Here is a 20,197-nt window from a genome sequence, read left to right on the forward strand (position 1 = left end):
CCACCTATTAAAGAAACAGTGGTGGGATGCTTTCTTTTCCAGCTGAAAGTCCCCACAACAGATAACCCTGCAGTGACACTAAACTTTCGCAAGCTGTTGCTGAACCGTTGCCAGAAGGAATTTGAGAAGGACGAAGATGACGCAGAGGTGTTCCAGAAGAAACAGCTGGAAATGGATACAGCTGTCCTGGTATGTTTAAATTTCAGTTCATAGTAAATAATGTAGTCTTACCAATGCAGTGAAATGTAAAGTTTTTATATGCATTTTGTGCTCATTTAACCATTGTATTGTAATAATTCAGAGTAGTACATAGTTTTTCTCGTTTGACATTTATAAACCAGCAGTCTTTAAAAAGAGTAGTGCCAAGTATAGTGGCCTTGACCACGTGGCATATGGATGGATTTGTGTAATTGCCTTATTAGTGTTCATACTGTCTCCTCCATTTTGCCATGATACCACTTGTCTTCTCTGCATGCCAAATGTTCCTAAAGATAGTCAATCTCTCGGACTCAAGTTATCTCAGAAGGGTGCTGCTTGTCCATTTTTTAGGTCTCGCCTGGCGATGCAGCGCGAATGCGATGTCGCCAGTGAGACCTTTTGTCAGCGACTTGCCTCCAAAGTGGTACAGACCGGGGCACGCGGATGATTGGGGTCTGTGGACGTGCCCGTACAGCCACGCGGTGTGCACATCTCCCTTTCTCCCTTCCGTCGTTGAAAGCCTCAGCAATGTAAGTTTCACTTTTGTTTTTATGCGCACTTTGCTCAGTTTAACATTCTGCCCCCAAAAGGTGCTTTTAAATAACCTTTCCCCATCGTTGGAGCGGGCCGCAACGGCGGGTCCGCTCAGTAAATAAACATGTACACTGTGCCTTCATCTGCATAGTCACAAATGGAGAACCTCCCACTCACCCGGTGTGCGGGGGGAATCCTCCTGAAAGACGGCTGGCTGCAGCGTGCTTCCGGAGCACTCCAGCTCCTGTATACTTCTTGCAGCATGAGGTGGGGCTCTCTCCTCAGTCATGGGAGCCCCGCACTGCTATCGGCCGATCTTCACCTGGGCCCCCTCCTGGGACCCAGGACTTCAGCCCCCGCACTTCCTCTCTGGCGCTAGGGCTCCCTCTGCAACACGGGCGCGAGCCACAGGCCACGGTGATGTGCACGCTCACGACGTGCAACGCGTGCATTGCGCTCTTTAACTTTTTTTTCCATTTGTGCGCGCCACTTACCCAACACAGGAGCAATCGAGAAGAGCCCCCTCCTCTTTGAACAAGTCTTTCACCCCCTCACATTATTTTCCCCCACCCTCCTTGTTTTTTAGTTCCAACGCGGCACATCGGTAATGGCGCCAGTGCGTCTTCTTTTTGAAATGCGGGCAATGCTCTGGAATCATGTCAAAAGGGAGCCCTTTTGTAACATTTGGTTTCTCCTCTGCTCTGTGCAGTCTGTTTCTCAGGGTTAGGCTGGAATCTGTTCTTAGTTAGCAATTGAATGCACACTACATTACCCAGGATGTACTAGTATGTATGTTAAAACATCTCATATCACTCCTGGAGCCATGGGCACGTATGGCCATCCTTCATATTGACATCGTCTAGTTTGAAAAGTATAATTTGATTTCTGCTCTACGCTTCTGACTGAGTATAATTTATAATACCTCGAGCTAACCTAGCCTACATGGACGTTGAACTGGGTTCTAGGAAAGAATGGGTGCTCAGGATTGCGGGAATCTTAAGGCAGATACAAGCACGCTGTAGGAATCGAGCATGCTTTCTCGTGTTGGTGTTGGTGGTTCAGTGGATTATATGAGGCCCAAGGGTCGGAGTTGGAGCGAGGCATGTAGGTGTGCAAGAGTTCGATACAGGTCACTTGTGCTTTGCCGTGCAGTGCGTTCCACCTTCTGCTCACGGCGGCCAGGCTTGCTCAATCTGCATTATTCACGTCTTTCAGAGAAAGCGACATAGTGGCTGCCGCGAGCAGCATTGGATTTAAAGTTACATTCTAGTGCTTCTTGGACCGAAATTCACAAGAAAAGCAGATTTCTAGGTCACCGAATGTAAACAATGACCTAGCCGATTGAGCAAAACCTCTTAAAGATGGCGTCAGAGAGCTTTGAAAGTATTGTTTTGTTTTTTTAGGCTATTTAGTTTTCAACAGCCGCGGCTGCTATGTAGCTTGGCTCGAAGTGCTATGACGCAGTCTACGTGTTGATCGCTCCTAAAGGCCTTTTATTCACATTACAATTAACATTTATTCACTCTCCATACGATTTCAAGACACAAGCTCAATTTCCCTCTTTTATGTTTCTGTACATCATGCTGAAAAATATAAGTTGCCAAACATTGTTTTGTTTTGTTTCCCTACACCCACTCTTGTTGCAATTCATACCCGCAAGATCTCAGCCTACAATTGTATATAGAATAGACTGTCAACTTTAAAAGACAAATAGCACGAGCAGCAGAACCCCCTGTTCCTACATGTTCCATAGCAGTCACAAACATCTGTGGTTTTGAGCGTTGGCCCGCTCGCTAGGATATACATTTCTTATTAAATATAGTGTGAAGTGATTGCTAGACTGCTGTGACCTTAGTGGTACTTCTGTTTTTCAAGCTGGTGATGTCTGGACACGAATTTTTTTTTTTTTTTTTAAATTTTATTTTTGTTGTTGCTGTCACATGGTATACAGTAACGTACATTAGATCTTTGGTGCAGCGTCAACATTCAGCTGCCATAATCAGTAGAGCAACTTTTTTAATATTTCACCCCCCCAACTGCAACTTGCTACTTCCAGGGTTAACTCCACGAGTCCTAGCAATGGTCTATATCAGCATCAGAGTGCCCAAATGCAACTATCAGGCCTCGGTCCAGATATACAGTTCAGTAAGGGCATCTGTGGGCAGGTTTCCAAGGTTCTGTAACATTCATTGTCTCCACATTACACTCCCCCCTCCCTTCCATCAATCCAGACCTTCGTCATCCTCTGAGCTGTCCCCATCCCCTTCCTCGGGCAGTGGCTCACAGAGGTCTCCCCTATACTTGTTCCAAGGTGACCAAATCCCGTTCCATTTCCGAGGATTATGTCTCTGCTGATATACTGCCCGCTCGGTCAGCATAATCATATCCATATTTCTGCACCACTGCGCCAGTGTCGGTGTTTCTTGTGCCCCCCAGTTTTTCGCGATGTCGCGTTTCGCCAGCATTACCCCTATGACCACCCACCTCTTCGCATGCAGTGAAAGATCCGTTGGGCCCCACACATTCAGGAGGCAGATCCTGGGGTCTGGTGTAAATGGGTTCTGGAGGGTCTGACCGATCGTGCGCGTGACACGCCGCCAGTAATCCTGTATATGTGGACACGTCCATATAGTGTGGTATAGCGTACCCTCCTCCCCGCAGCTTCTCAGGCAGTGTGGGTGTTCAGCTCTATGTATTTTATATAGTGCCGTGCGGGTGTAGTAGACCCTGTGCAGCACTTTGAACTGGATCAGTCGGAATCGAGTGGAAATACCCGCCTCCTTGGGCGAAGCCAGGGCCGCATTCCAGTCAGCTTCATCTAGGTCCCCTATCTCGTCCTCCCAGTACTCCTTTAGCTTCCCCAGGGGGTCCGGCAGGTTATGCATGAGTTTCCGATAAGTGAGGGAGGTAGCCCCGGCCTCCATGTAGTCCGTTAGCAAACGGTCCTCTAACGGAGCCGACTCCGGAAGCGTCGCCCCAGTGTCTAGCACCGACAGGAGTGCGTGTCTAATTTGTATGTACCTGTATGTTTCGGTCTCCGCAAGGTTGTATTGTTCCCTTAGGGCCGTGAAGGAGAGCACACCCTCCCTGGTCCACAGATCGCCCACCGTGGAGATCCCAATGTTGTCCCACTGGTCGAACCCCTTAGAGCTGCGCAGGTTACCGAGGGCCTTGGCGTCCCATAGTGGCGTGAGCCTGGTGATCACTCCCTCCCATCCCAGCCGTCTCTGAGCTTTGTGCCATAAGGCTACAGTGTGTTTGGTAGGCCCCTCTAACTTCCTCACCATCCCTTTGTTATAGAGTGGGGCTAGCAGGGTGGACAAGCCTAGTTGGTGTCTATCCGCCCTGAACGCTGGGTCGTCTTGCGCTGCGTGGATCCACTGGTTAATCACCTTAAGGTGAGCCGCCCAGTAGTATAGTTCAAGGTTGGGGAGTGCTATCCCACCGCTATACCAGTCTCTGGTTAGTTTCAACTGTGCGACCCGGGCCGGTTTGTCTCCCCACAGAAGAGTGGACAGTTGGGCCGAGACGTGGCGGAAGAATGACACGGGAACCACTGCCGGCGTGTTTTCCAGAACATAAAGGAAGCGAGGTAGCGCCAGCATCTTAAAGAGTGCCGCTCTACCTAGCAGTGTTAAGGGGAGATTTTTCCAAAGGCGCACATCAGTCTTCAATTTGTCCAGCTGTGGCTTAAGATTCAGGTCAAGGAAGGTCGAGTGCTCCCTTGTAATCCGTATCCCTAGGTATTTGAAGGCGAAACGTTCCACGAGTAATTGGCAATCTTCAGGCAGTATTGGAAGGTCGCCCTTTATCATATATATCACGGATTAGGACCAGTTGAGCTTATAGCCTGAGGCCGTACCGTGGCTTTCACATAGTGCCAGTAAGACCGGGATACCATTCGTGAGGTCCGTAAGGTAGACGAGCATGTCGTCGGCATATAGGGAAACCCTATCCTCGCCTCCACCTTCCCATGGTATACCTTTCAGCAGCTGGGTGGTTCTGAGGATCGTGGCCAAGGGTTCTAGCACTAAGGCAAACAGTAGTGGTGAGAGTGGGCATCCCTGCCTCGTGCCCCTTGCCAACGGAAACTCCCTCGATATGTGTCCGTTCGCGGTCACTCTAGCCATGGGTTCGGTGTATAGCAGTCTGACCCATGATATGAACGTTGGGCCGATACCCATGTGTTCCAGGACTGCAAAGAGATAGCGCCACTCCACCATATCAAACGCCATTTTGGCATCAAGCGACAGCACCGCTGCCGCTTCCTCCAACTGCGGGGCTCGGGCCAATACCCCATGCAGCCGTCGCAAGTTCAGCGCCGTACTGCGGTGTGGCATAAAGCCCGACTGGTCCGGGTGTATAAGGTGCGCCAGATGGGGCAGTAGCCTGGTGGCCAACAGTTTCGCCAGGATTTTACTCTCGGCATTAAGGAGGGAGATCGGGCGATAGGATTCGCACTCCTCAGGGGGTTTGCCAGGCTTAGGTATTGCGACTATTGTGGCCGTGCGCTGATCAGGGGGCAGTCGTCCCCGTCCCCTGCACTCCCGAAACACATCGAGTAACGGCGCGGACAGTGTCTCGGACATGAGTTTGTACCATTCTATTGGCACACCATTGGGGCCCAGTGCTTTCCCGGGGTGTATCGCTGTTATGGCTGCCTGTAGTTCTTCCTCCGTTAGATCGGAGTCGAGCTCGTCCCGTTGGTCTGGGGAGAGAGTGCGGGTCGGCACTCCCACAAGGGAGCTTTCCGCCATTTCCCGTGTGACCTCATAGTCAGGGGAGTATACAGAGTGGAAATGGTCAGCTAGGAGTTCCACTATTTGTGCCGGACTGGTATGTACCTCACCCTGAGAGTCCCTCAGTTGCAATATCGCCCGTTGGCCACCCCGCGCCCTCTCCAACCATGCCAGGAGCTTCCCAGCCTTATCGCCTATGTCGTATACCCTGCTCGCCGTTGCGGACATATTGTCTCGCACTCTGCGGCGCAGAAAGTCGGAGTGACTCTGCTGGGCCATTCGGAGTGTGTGCTGGGTGTCTCCAGTCGGGTTCCCCTCGTGTTCTCGTGTTGCCTTATCCAGTTGTTCCTCTAGGTCTGTTAGTTCCTGACGTTGTGTGCGTCTGTGTTGTGCGATCACCGAGATCGCCTGTCCGCGGAGGACTGTCTTGTAGGCCTCCCACAGAACAGTAGGCGACTCCACCGACCCCACATTCTCTGCAAAGTAAGACCGTGTGCTTTTCCTCAAGGCCCTGGACACGCCCGGTTCTTTAAGGTAACCCGGGTAAATAGGGTAAAGTCGTCTGCGGGCTTGACTCTGACCGGACAGAGTCAGTGTAAGCGGGGAGTGGTCAGAGATCCCTCTCGGCCTAATTTGGGAGTCAGTGAAAGCGAGGAGTCCCCCCCCCAGCGTCAGGAAATAGTCTATCCGCGACAGGCTGTCATGGACTGTTGAATGGTATGTATATTGCCTATCATCTGGGTGTAGCCGCCTCCACACATCCACTAAACCCTGCGCTTCCATGAAGTCATGCAATTTGGAGGGCCCTTGTGTACGCATGCGCGTCGGGTGGCGGTCTAGAGAGTCCAGTGCCACAGCATTGAAATCTCCCCCCATAACAAGATCCCCTTCAGGAAGATCTAACAAGAATTTCCCTAGTTCCGGAAAAGCTATATTGTGTAGCGCTGGTGGGATGTAGACTGAGACCACATTCAGTGGCTTCCCCTCCCACTGGCCGTGTATCGCCGCAAAACGCCCCTGTGTGTCTGTTGCCGTTGATTGGACTATGAACCTGGATGAGCGATGAATCAATATCCCGGAGCCCCGGGACCCCTTTGTGAATCCAGAGTGGACTATCATGCTATAGCCTTTTCTGTCTAGGGCCTTCGTGGCTGAGCCGGTGAGGTGTGTCTCTTGCAGTAGGACCAGGGCGGGGTGTAGCCTCTTTATACTCTGCAAGACCAGCCCACGTTTAATCTTGTCGCCCAGGCCCCTTACGTTCCAGGACATGAGGAGTAGCGGGGACGTCTGCCCTACATTAGTGTCTTCCCCCATCCTGCGTGGGTGTATGGCCTGTGAATTTACGTTCGGGGACGACCATGAGGTCCGTGCAATGCCCCTGTGTGTTGCATTGTGACAATACCATCCTATACTCGTGTGCCCTTTTGTAGCAACTCTGCCCCTGTGTAGAAACTAAAAACCAAAACTCCCTTCTACCCCCAACTCCCCCCCTCCCTGCCCCCCTGCTCAACGGACTCAGAACTGCCCACCCCCCCAACTCAGCAGAGTGCCTGATCCCGCCCCATAACATAGTACTTGCTCGCTGGGGTGAAGGGTTCTCCGTGGTCAGCGGCCCCCTTCTTCAGCTGCGGAGGCCTTTCCGCCCAGTGTCCAAGGCGGCGTTGCCTTTACATATCATCGTCCGTTCAGTCGGACCATGGCTGTGACTTATTGATCCCCGTTTACATTGTCCTCCTGACGGTCGGATAAAGGGGAATGTATCTCTAGATCTTCGTCGTTGGCTTGTGAGTCTTGTCGGGAGCCAGCTGTACGGTGTTTGTTCTGTCTATTTGAGCGACGAGGGCCCGCTGTTCTCCAACCCTCCAGCCAATCCTGCGCCATCTCCGGGGATTCAAAAAACCAAGTCTTGTTGTCCGCTACGACCTGAAGCCTGGCCGGGAAGAGCATCGAGTACGGGATTTCTCTGGCTCTGAGTTCTTTTTTGACCTCAAAAAAGGTTCGCCTCCTCCGTGCCACCTCGGCCGTGTAGTCAGGAAAGAATGCCAGCGTCGCGTTCTGGATCTTAATGGGGGGCGAGTTCCTCGCCGCTTGTAGGATGGCGTCCCGGTCTCTGAAATTGAAGAGCCTCGCTATGATCGGTCTGGGGTTAGCTCCCGTCTTGGGGCGTCCCCCCGGTACCCGGTGCGCCCTTTCCACTGTGAAAAAGGCGGAAAGTCCTTTGGGCTTCAGGGTGTCTTTGATCAAACTCTCCACGTATAGGTCCATCGCCCTCGTGTCTTCCGATTCTGGCACACCAATAATACGGATGTTGTTCCGCCTCGAGCGCCCTTCCTGGTCATCGAGCTTGTCGCGTAGATCTTTGTTCTCCTTCGAGATGCGTTCCACAGTAATCTGGAGTTCCGAGACGTCCTCGACCAGGGACTTGGTCACAACCTCCATATTGTTCACTTTCTCTGTCATTTTATGGAAGTCCGCCCTTATAAGTGTGATCTCGGCCGAGATCGACCCCACCGTGGCCTGTACCTGCGTGAGGGCCCGCATGACGTCATCGATGGTCGCTTTCTTGCCTCCGGTCACTTCGGTTGTCTTACTCGCCTGTGCTTTGGCGTCCTGTGAGGGAGAGGGGGAGCCGGGTTTGTCATAAGCAAAGCGGTCCAGGCGTGATTGTGTCGCCCCACCTTTATGCCCCTTGCCTGCCATCCCGGAGTCTCTTGGGCCAAGCTATCTTCCTCTGCCGGCTACCGGGGTTCTTCCCTGGGCCCCCGCTGTGGTTATGGGGGTAAGAGTGGCCCTCGTGAGGTGTACCAGTGAGTTTGCGGATCTGAACGGGCCTCTGGTGTGTGGCGGCCGGCCGGGTCACGGAATCATTGACGGGGCGCGCAACCGAATATCGCCGCCCTGGAGGACTCCCTCTGTCCCCTTCCAGCACCGCTTACAGCGACCCTGGCTCGCCGGAGCTTCGTGCTTGGTCCCCTGATGGCGATGGGGGGCTCGGGTTGTTCCCAGATAGGTCCTTCCGCTGCGAGGACGGGCGCCCCGCGCAGATGCTCTGCTGGTGCTTGCGTGGGGACGCCCTCGGGTCTGTTGCGCCCTGCCAGGCTCTCCGATCGGTCAGGGGGGGGGGCCGCCGTGCAGACACTGAGGCAGCGCGGTTCCGCCGCTGCCAGACTCCGTGCTCCGGCCGCCGCTGCTGAAGATGGCGGCGTCAGCTCCCCCCGTCGTCTCTCCGGGCGCCGGAGTCCGTCCTCACCTAGCGTCCCCCTCACCTCAGCTGAGCCTCCCGACAGGCAGATCGGCTCTCCGCGGTCCGGTGACGGATGCAGGAAGGCTTGGTCTCCGATTACCCCGGCGCTCTCTGTGGTAGGGTGTTTCCGGTGGATGGCTGCCTGACCCAGGGCACTTCCTGTCGGCGTGCCGCTCACTGTGCCTCCCGGCCCGGAGGTCGCTCACAGGCCCGCTCGGGGCGCTGACAGTAACTGTTGTTCCCGACCTCGGATTGAGGTCCAGCAAAATCGAACTGTCGCCGCCTGGTCCTGGGCTTCGCTGCCTTCCCGCCTGGGAAGTTTTGTTACCGGATAGGTGTGCGGATTTAGTTGGGAGCCGCCTTAATCACGGAGCTCTCCTTCTAGGCTGCCGCCATCATCGGCTGCTAGCCACGCCCTCGTCTGGACACGAATTTTGTCTGTTTTTTTTGGCTAAAACCTTTAAATAATAACACATTGTTATTTTCCTCCAAAAGAGAAACTCCAAATGTGCCCCGCTTTTATATGAGACGCTAACTTAGTGCATGAATTTAGGTTTTGAGCCCATAGTTCTCCCAAACCCAGGTACCGTGCTGGAAGTGTAATTTGCAGAGTTCATAGTGAGAATGTTTCACAGGGGAAATTCAGTCTAGTATAACCTAGTTTTTTCTATGGAAAAAGTCAGTCATAACTCCTTAGCCACAAAGCATATGCCTCACTCTGAACTTTTGATTAGTTGGACAAATGGATTCGTGAATTGGTCAATTTTTTGTTACATTGACTGCTTCCACCACACATAAGATTTCAACTTTAAAAATTGAGCAGCGAGGAAAACACCACCTTGGAAAAAATGTCCCTTTAAAGATAATTGTTAAATTTGTGTATTTACTTATTGTCAGGGCCACTAGAACTATGCAATTCTGCTGCTGTGGCATTTTCCGCAAAATTACATATTTGCTGCACTTGCTACATAATCCAGCATCTTCTGCATTATGCACAGATTGACAAAAACATATTGAACAAGCATTTGCGATGCAATAGGTCTCACATTTATGCAAGTCTGAGATATAGGCATTGTAAATGGCAATGCCTTTTATTTATGTTTTGGTTTTCAAAACATAAATAAAAGGCATTGTCATTTACAATACCAATAGCTTAAACTCACGTAAATGCGAGACCTATTGCATTGCAAATGCTTGTTTCTTTTAGCAGGAACACATGGAATCTTTTGAATCTTTCCCCTCCTTAATACTGGGTTAACAGCAGTGTTTTATCTACTAAAAGTCCATGAATTAATTAATTGTTAAAAATATGCTATATTAAATGCTAAAATGTGAATGTCCTTCTCAATGCATCTAGCATTAAAAGATAAACGAAATAAATGAATGCTGAAAGTATCAGATTAAATATTTTAAACAAATGCGTATCAAATAAACTTTTAAATTTGATGACGTTTGGATCATTAAACAAAGGTTTCTCACCTAAAGAATAAAAAAAATTAAGAAATCACTAGTGTAGACTACAAAATAACCAGTACATCTAGAGTCCAACTTCAAGACAAATTTCAGTTAGAGATTGAAGTAAATTATGAGGTTCTCTTGTCATGCAATACTAGCTGATATCCATAAAAAGAATATTTCTAAGTGTCCTGGGTCTCTGAAATACCATTTGTGGAAGAAAGAAATTGATTACCAGGAAAACCTATCTCGAAGTGGCATCATGTTCTTTAACTTATCGTCTTTTTTGCTTCCATAAGGGCTATCCAATGAGCCAAATATATTTGTTAGAAACGAAACCAATTTTGGAACACACAAAATAGTGGAAAATGTGGCCTCTAAAAGCCCGAGCTCAATCAGTGTTGCAATTAGACACACCTTTAAGGAATTAGTGAGGCTGTCCGCTCTTCCTATCGTGCCGGGAAGCATTTAGTTTCTCCAACTCAACAGAGCGGGATCCATGAGCATCGGTGCATTTCGAAGGTTGTGTTATCACAGAAGACCTTAAGTGCCATTTTTGGTCTTTCTTGGAAGAGTTACTCTTGCCATGCCCTTTTATACACCATGGTGGCTCTTTTTGATAGATGCCTCTTGATTAGAGGTAAGAATTAATAGAAGGATTAACATGTTTGTGTAGTCTGTTGTCCAGAGTCTCACTCGTGTTTAATTTTATGGAGATTCCATGGAGGCGCCTTTGGGATAGGGGGGAAGTAGTTCACTCCAGTTTGAAACTGGCCATTCCAGTATGCTGTAGCAGTCTGTTATAGATTCCTTACCTTAGAATTACCCCCAGGCGTCAGACTGGCTCCAGAAAGTTTTTTCGTCAGCAGTACCCCTGCGCGTCGGAAGGTGGCGTCGGTCGGCTTTGTGTTCGTCGTTGACTTCATGGTCGTCAGAATGATGTCGCGGTAGCTACTTAGACACTGCCTTCGCGGGCTGACTGCATTTCTTTCTTACGTGCCAGCAAGCGCAGATTCGGAGAGAGCTGTACCTCCAGTCGCTTTTTGACTGACTTATTGTTGACTTTTGTCGACTTTGTTTCTGGAGTCCATCGATTCCCGGCTTCAAGGCTTGCGGTTCCTGTCACTGACTAATGTTGGTGACGGATCCGCACCGCGTGTGCCACTACTGCCTGGAGCGTGACCACGTCCCCAATTTGTGCTCCGACTGCTAGACCATGGCCCTAAGTCTTTGCGGGAGCGTTCCCGAAATCTACTCAAGGCCCGGCAGTCGGCTCCGTGCCATTCGAGGTCCTGGACGTGTAGGAGGTCGAGGGACCGGTCGCGGAGCCAACACCATTCTTCATCTAAGCATCGAAGCAAAAGAAGTCGAAGAAGCATAGTCGCTCTTCGACTTCTACCGTCCATCGGCCGACGCGACGAGGGATGCGTGCAGAGCACGTAGGGTCGGCTCCAGGTTTCCCCCCTTCCTGGGACCAGAAGCGACCCCAGTCCGGACAGTTTTACGAAGCAATGGATCCATCTTTGGACAGTCTGATTCCGCGGACTCTGCTGGGGGCCCTGGGCCTTTGACACTGGCGGCTTCGACCTCTGCACCGCAGGGTCCTCTTGGATCCAGGCCTGGATCCAGATTTGTGCCGGTTGACCCTGTTACGCCTTCCCTGCCGCTGATTCCACCGGCACCATGTCCGCAGCCGGCGTCGGCTGTGACCCAGCAGACATCGACCCCAGACTTCACCTCGAGGTAGACACTGAGCTGGATTGGTGTCGACTGACACCGGATCTGGCGCCGACCGACGCTGGATCTGGTGCTGATGGGCACTTTTTTACCCCTGTTCTATACTGGCTCTTTGAGACCAGATTGGCAGGCAGAAGAGGATGAGGAGGACTGGGAGGGGTCTGGGGACCCTTTAACCGACCAGTTAGGTTATGAACTGGACGGGAGAGGAACTGGAGGAAGCCAATGGTCTGGATACCTTCCCAGACCTTGGCATGTTGTCTCCTCCTAGCGTGGCTATGTAGAAGGGAGCGTCATACGCAGTGGTGTTGCGTAGGGCAGCCGAGGCTCTCCACCTCTGGCTACCTACGGTGGCAGTCAAGACTAACCTTCTGACTGATGTTTCTACCTGCAGCAAGCTCTTCGGAGCCCCTGCTACCGTTTAATGAAGCCCTCACAGACATTCTTTAGGGCACCTGGTCCAGGCCCAACACAGGGGCTCCTGTGGACAGGATGATTGCCCGAAGCCACATCCCGTCCCTGGACGACCCAATTTTCCCCTCCCAACATCCCACCCCTGAGAGCTTGGTGGTCCGAGCCTCCACCTTCAAAGGCGCCTTCCCTAACGCACCGCCCTATATGGAATCCAAAAAGCGGGACCACCTTGGAAATACAATGTTTTCTTCCTCCATTTTGGGATTGGGGTCAGTAAATACTGTATGTCTGTTGGGCCATTCAACCCACTCTGTGTGGGATACGGTAGCGCAGGTGCTGCCCTAGTGCTAGGAGGAGGCCTGGGCCGTGCTCTCCCGTGCAGTTGCCGAAGGGAGAGTCGTAGCGAAGTTGACCACCCACTGTGGGCTGAATATGTAGGTAACTGGCTCTATATTACTCCACCAAAATGAGGTTTAGTGTGTGTAGAGTCCAGGTGAGCACAGAGGTTAAAGTTAGATAGAACCTTACTCTTAGTGGTAGTGTGGTCGAGCAGCAAGGCAGTATCAGAGGACAGTGTTAAGCATTTGATGTACACACTCAGTCAGCAAATGAATTCACACACTCAAAAACTGAACTCTAGGCCAATTATTTTTGTATAAAAAAAATACTGTTTTATTTTAGAACCAAGCAAGCCTGGTGCCGGTTAGCATTACATACGTTTCAGTAATTAGTGCCTTAATGTCGAACAGTTTGTAAATGCAATAGAAATTGTACTTTGTTTGATTTACAGGGTATGCAGTAGGTTGCAACACTTAGCAAATACAGTACATTTAAATGGATAGGCTTTTTCAGTGAATTACAGGCAAGTTACTTTTTTGTTACTTTTCTTAGTCAGTGCTGGATAACTGGATTCAGCACTGGGACATTTCCGGTAAACAGGTAAGTAATGACGTTTTGGTTATTTGGGCGATTTTTAAAGACTATAGATTTTAAAACACCATACTTAGAAACTTTTTCAGGAAAAAACAGTCAATATTATCCTAAGGAGGAAAAGTAAGTTATCGGTTCAAAGATAAGTTATCGACTGTGGGAGTTAAGGATCTGGGGTTAGACTCAGGGGTCCCCCAGGGTCAGTGATGTACTTTTGTTTCACCCTCAGTGGCACTAGGGCGGCCGGGTGCAGAGTGCTGTTTTGGCGTTGGGTGCCCTGTTTTCAATGGGGATTTTCGGTTTTGGTTTTTAACTGTAGGCTCGGTCCAGGAAGACTTCAGGGGGCACCAACAGCTGGGGAGGTAAGTTGGAGGGCTCGGGGACGTAGGTGCACTTTGTTCTAGGCAGTGATTGTGTAAAGGTACAGGGCCTCTAAGGGTGGCACAGGAAGTGCTGCAGCCCTTAGAGGTCTTCCCTGGTCACAGTTCCCTGGGACCCTGGGGTTCCATTTATCAGGTCCTGACCTGTGGCTAGAGATGCCAATTGGGTTAGTTTTGGGGGAAAACACAGGCCCTGGGAACCTGATTGGCAGGGACCCAGGGCACAGCAAGTCAAAGTGCATCAGTAGTCTGGCAAAAAGTGTGTGGGAGGGAGGGGGGGTTACTGCAACAGAAACCCACTTTCCTACAACCGCCGACTCACTAGTGTAAGAAAGTAGCTCTGTATATACTGGACCAAAGTAAGGTACAGTGTGCACAGAGCCCACAGTCCCCAGAGGTATAGCAGAGGCTAAAGTTAGATATAACCTTACTATCTAAAGTGGTAGCTTGGTCGAGCAATAAGGCAGTATCAGAGGACAGTGTAAAGCATTTGTTGTACACACTCAGTCAGCAAATGGTCCCACACACTCAAGAACTGAACTCTAGGCCAATTGTTTTGTATATAAAAATATATAGTTTACTTTATTTTAGAACCACAGTAGGTATCATAAATACTTTCTCAGAATGAAATGTTGCAATTGAATACTTTCAAATAGCAGCTGACTCTTAAATGCAATAGTTACAGTTGTTGCAATATGCAACAAAAGTTTAAACACAATATAATATTGAGCTCAATGGGAGTTTTTAAGTAAATGCAATAAAATGACTTTATGACAATTTTTCTTACTCCGGGTTGTATCCTGGATTCAGCCCTGGTGCATTTCCTGTAAACAGTTGAAAGAAATAGTCTTTGTTATACAGCCGATTTTATACGTTTGAGAAATCGACACTTGGAAGATTTTCTGGTAAAAACCAGACAATGGATTCCTATGGAGGAAAATTGAGTTAACAGTAAAACACGGTTATAATTACTTTTCAGGTTCAGTGCTGGGCTGAAAGATACAGCACTGGGATCTCTCCTGATAACAAGTGAGTAATTCGGCATTAGTTGATCGGCTGATTTTTGGTGAATATTTTAAAGTTGCAAAACTCCACACTTAAAGGAATTTCTGAGTGAATCCCAGCCAATGTTACCCTATGGAGAAAATGAAGTTATCGGTCTTTGGGTAAGTACTCGGCTGGCAGAGTTCAGGTTCTGGGGGTAGACTCAGGGGTCTCCCAGGTTCAGGTAGGTACAGTTGTTACACCCTCAGCGGCACAGGTGCAGCCCGGTGCAGAGTGAGTAGGCCCAATGTTATCCTATGGAGGATGGGGGCCTTAGATTGGTGACTGCTAGCAGGCAGGCCACGCGGCTGTGGGAGCTGAGCTCCTGGGCACTTACACAGGGCAATTGGGGAAGTAGAGTAGGATAGTTGCTACACTTCCAGTGGCACTCGGGCGGCTGGGTGCAGCGTGCTTTTGGGCCTTCGGGCGCCCAATGTTATTCAATGGGAGACTTGGAGATTGAACAAAGGCTGCAGGCTCTGGGACGGAGATTATTCAGGTGCGACCACCACTTCAAGAGGTAAGTTGGAATCTTGGAGGATAGGTAGACACCCAGGAGTTGGGCACAAGGGGCCCACATGGGGCACCAGGTGCAGGGGTGTCTTTTGGTGTTGGGAAATCTTACCCTTAGCTGGTCGCGGTTGGAGGGGTCCCTTGTTGTGAGGCTGCAGGCGTCGTCAGGATCTTCGGGAGAGTCCTTGGGGGCTGGATTCTTGGTCACAGTTGCCGGGGGACGTCCTCTGGGTCTTTGTCCACTCAGGCACGGGCCGGGCTCGGCGGGTGCAGAGTGTGCTGAATTCGTGGTTCCTGGCTGGCACCGGGAGTTATTGCTGTTTGAGCAGAACCACTGCTCATGGGAGTCCCAGTCTTTAGATGAGCAAGGCAGGCAGGTCCTCTGGGGTTTTCGAGGTTGCAGTCCGCAGGAAACGCCAGGGTTTAGCAGGAGCAGGTTCAAGGATCAACAGGCCTGTAGGGCTGGGGCCAAGTCAGTTGATGTCTTCCTCTTGTTAGCAGCTGCACGGCAGGTCTTCTTTCCTCTTGTTCTTTTTTCCAAATCGGGATCTGAGGAAGGAAGGTTCAGGGTGCCCCTAAATACTAAATTATGGGGTGTTAAAGGTAGGGCAAGGGCAGGGACCCATGGGTCCCTGCCCTGGGGTGAGTACAACCCCTATCCTGCCACTCTCCAGTGGGAGAGGGGCGGAGCCTAGCTCTGATAGGGTAGGGCTCCCCATCCTCAAGATGGCGGTAGCCCGGAGTTCTGCTTCATCTTGCCTCTCCAGCCTGAAGGGTGGGGTTGGCAGAGGCTGGCACAACTTCTTTCATCACTTAAGGTTTCCCGCCTGTCTTCCCGCCAGAGTGGGGGTCAGAACCGGTGGGGGCCAATTGCTGAGTACAGCAAGTAGCCTGGAGAAGCTCACAAAGGCGGCATGCCTTTGAAGCTTCCCCTGCCCATCCTGGGGGAGGAGACCTAGCACCTCGTCCCAGAATGTTCATTGTTTCAGGCCCCCGAGAGCGGCAGGCTCTCGACCCAGGGGTCCAGAAATATGTCTGGTGGTGGCAGCCTCGGTAGCCACGCAGTTGGGACACTGGGAGTTGGTTAGGTTTCAGGAGGCATCTCTAAGATGCCCTCTGTCGTGCATTTGGCATTAAATCCCACACTGGCATCAGTGCTGGTTTAATGTGCTGAGAAGTTTGATATCAAACTTCTCAGACTTCAGTGTAGCAACTATGGTGCTGTGGAGTTCGTAGTGACAACCTCCCAGCACCATATACTCTTAATGGCAGCACTGCACTTACAGTGCCCATGAATGGACCCGGGTACTGTAGGGGCACAGAGCTCAATCACCTGTGCCTTCACCACTGGCATAGTTCTGCACCAAGACACTCAGCCTGCAAAGGCAGTGTGCGTGTGTCGGGACACAGGGCCTCTAAGGGTGGCACAATAAGTGCTGCAGCCCTTAGGGGCCTTCCCTGGTCACAGTGCCCTGGGTACCTGTGGTACCATTTACCTGGGGCTGACCTGTGGCCAGAGATGCCAATTTGGTTGTAATTTTGGGGAAAGAACACAGGCCCTGGGAGCCTGATTGGCAGGGACCAGGGTACATCAAATCAATGTGCATCAGAAATCCAGCAAAAAAAGGGGGGTACTGCAACAGAGACCCACTTTCTCAACGCAAAAATCAAGGAACTGTCTAAAACAGGCAATAGAAACCGTACCGAAACAGGAATGGTACAAAGGAAACTACTCACGATACTTCCTGGTACCAAAACAGGACTTAACCCTGAGACCAATCTTGGATTTAAGATTCATAAACAAGTTCATACAGACACAACACTTCAAAATGTGTACCCTTCAAGAAATAATCCCGCAATTCCAAAAAGATTTCCTAGCAACAATAGACCTCAGACGCCTATTTACATATTCCAATGAACAAGACACACAGAGTACCTAAGATTCCTACACAACGGAACACACTACCAATTAAAGGTACTCCAGTTCGGAATACAATCAGCTCCATGGGTGTTGACAAAGTGTCTGGCCGCAGTGGCCACCTATCTAAGAGAAAAGATCCATGTATACCCCTATCTGGACGATTGGCTAATAAGGGGTTGCACAAAACAAACATACCACAAACGGGTTCAGAAAACAATCCAAACGCTTCAAGGCCTAGGTTTCTCAATAAACCACAAAAAATCAACAAACTCACAAAGGGAAAAGACCTTTCTGGGGGTCAAGACTAAATACAAAGAACGCAAAGCGTACCCCAACACAAAACAGGATACAAGCTATCGACAAGGAAACAGCCCTCTACCAGAAAGGAGGTCTGACAGTGAGGAAGGTAATGAACCTCATGGGCATGATGGCATCATGCACCCGTTTCATCCCTCACGCTTGCCTACACATGCGACCATTCCAAGAATGGATCGCCAACAGCTGATCACGAGCCACTGGGAGTTTGGAAGATCTAGTGTTTGTTAGACACAGGATACAGACAGGCACAATGGTGGGCATCCAACAACATAGCACAGGGGAGACTTTTCAAGAACACAACTCCATCTCTGACAATCACCACACTTGCATCCCTCAACGGTTGGGGAGCACATCTAAACCAACTACAGATTCATGGGCGATGGAGTGAAGAAGACTCCATAAAACACATCAACTTCTTAGAGATGAAAAGTGTTCTTCTGGCACTCAAAGCATTCCAGAAAAAAATTCAGGGGAAAACCATCCTGATACAAACAGACAACACAACGACAATATTTTACCTGAACAAGCAGGGTGGAACAAAATCCTTCCCCCCTAAGCAAACTGGCGCAAGAAATCTGTCAATGGGCAATACCACAGCATATCAATCTGCAAACAGTAAATTTACCAGGGGTAGACAACATCACAGCAGACCGGCTACGCAAACAAAACAGTTCCTTACACGAATGGGAGCTAAAGCAAACAGTACAATTTTTCAACATTTGGGGAATGCCAGTGTTGGATTTCTTTGCAACAATGCACAACAGGAAATGCCTGAACGTTGCATCCAGGTTTCCACACCACCTGTCAAAGAGAAATGCGCTTTCACTCAATTGGTCTCAGACATTTGTCCACGCCTTTCCACCAATTCCCCTGATGCAAAGAGTACTACAAAAAGCAAGCGAACCAGGAACAAATATGATTCAGATTGCCCGCTGTGGCCAAGGCAGACATGGTACTCAACGCTCTTGGAACTCTCCAAAGGAGAGATGGTCAGGATCAAAGCAGACAAGGACCTGCTAACAATACAACAGGGCCAAATCTCTCACCCTAATCCAGCAACGCTACAATTAGCAGCCTGACGCCTAAATACATATAATTTGGACACCTCAATCTGCCGTCCAGAACCATGGAGATTCTAAAGGAGGCAAGGAAACAGTCAACAAGGAAATGCTATATAGCTAAATGGAAGCGATATAACACATGGTGCACCGCTAACAACAAAACTACTACAACAAAAACGAAAGAAACAGTATTCACATTTCTTACCTACTTCTTAGACAGCAATATCAATTTTTCCAGCCTAAAGGTACACCTCGCGGCCATAGTGGCATACAGAAGAGGAAAACCATGCAAAAGTTTATTTTCTAGACCACTCATCAAAAGATTTTTGGAAGGAGCAAAAAGAGTGTCTCCTCCTAGAACTGCTCCTGTACCAACTTGGAGTTTAAATACAGTGCTGTCTCAGCTAAAGCAACCATTGCAAGATGGATAGTACAAGCTATACAGCTAAGCTATACCAATGACAAAAAAGAACTGACAATTCAACCAACAGCTCACTCCACTAGAAAGAAAGGAGCAACACTGGCTTTCATGGCAAATGTACCGATCGATGCCATCTGTGCAGCAGCAACATGGGCATCCCCACACACATTTACAAAGCATGATTGTGTAGATATACAGATAAATAAGGAAGCTCAAATTAGACAAAGGGTGCTTCAACACCTGTTTGCTGAGCTTCCTCTCACCACAGCCTCCCAAACACGGGAGAACCCGCTACATAATCTGATGCACAGCATGTGAATCCAGAAAAGGATTCACGCTGCAAAACAAAATGGTTACTTACCAGTAGGAGTAGTTTGGCAGCTTGGAGGGTTTTCTGGATTCACATGCGACCCACCCAGCCTTCCCCTAGAAGGAACACAAACAGGTCGAGAAGCAAAGTACAACGTTAAGAACTATAAATAAAGACCATCACAAGGATTGAAGAGCATAAGGACAGAAAAAAGAATCCGAGATAGCCACCACGCACGTTGACCGCCAGGATGCCGTCTGACGTCAAATGGTGGTCGACAGTGACCAAAACGAGGAAAAAGACAATTCCGGACCCAGCCACTAGATGGTGGAATGATGCACAGCATGTGAATCCAAAAACCTCTTCAAGCTGCAAAACTACTGCTACGTAACCATTTCGATAATGGTTACCAGGTAAGTAATCGTCTTTGAAGTTGAGCTTCTGGGGTTAAAACAAGGGTTCCCCCAGGGTCAAGGATGCACTCTTATTACTCCCTCAGCGGCACTAGGGCAGCCGGGTGCAGAGTGCTGAGGCCCAATGTTATCCGATGGGGGCCCTTTGGTTGGTGTCTGCTGGCAAGCAGGTCACTGGGTTAAGGGAGCAAAACTCCTGGACTTTAGCTCAGGGCAAATGGGGAAACAAAGTAGCAGCAAAGGTACACCCTCAGCGGCACTAGGGTGGCCGGGTGCAGGTTGCTGTTTTGACATCGGGCGTCCTGTTGGTTTGAATGGGGAACTTCCGCTTTGCAAAGGCATTGCAGGCTTGGGGACGAAGGTCTTCTGGGTGTGGCCATCACTTCGAGAGGTAATTTGGAAAGTTAAAGGGTTGGTTAGGCATCGTTGGTTTGGGCACAGAACGCTGTGGGGCGTCTGGTGCAGGAGTAGCTTTTGGGATCTGTTCTTCTTACCAGCTCCTGGTCGCGGTTAGGGGGCCTTCTGGATTTAAGCTGCAGGCGTCGGCTGGAGGCTTGAGGCAGGT

General features: G+C 49.9%; 1 protein-coding gene across 1 annotated transcript in view; it reads left to right on the forward strand.

Moving 5' to 3' along the window:
* The window catches only part of LOC144791478 (eukaryotic translation initiation factor 4 gamma 1-like), a 324,564-nt gene that overhangs the window by 61,933 nt on the left and 242,434 nt on the right, over positions 1–20,197 (forward strand). Inside the window, exon 4 of the mRNA XM_078666169.1 lies at positions 43–189. Coding sequence (XP_078522295.1) covers positions 43–189 — 147 coding nt within the window. The remainder of the gene's footprint in view (positions 1–42; positions 190–20,197) is intronic.

Source organism: Lissotriton helveticus, chromosome 11 (assembly GCF_964261635.1).
Source record: "Lissotriton helveticus chromosome 11, aLisHel1.1, whole genome shotgun sequence".
NCBI lineage: Eukaryota > Metazoa > Chordata > Amphibia > Caudata > Salamandridae > Lissotriton > Lissotriton helveticus.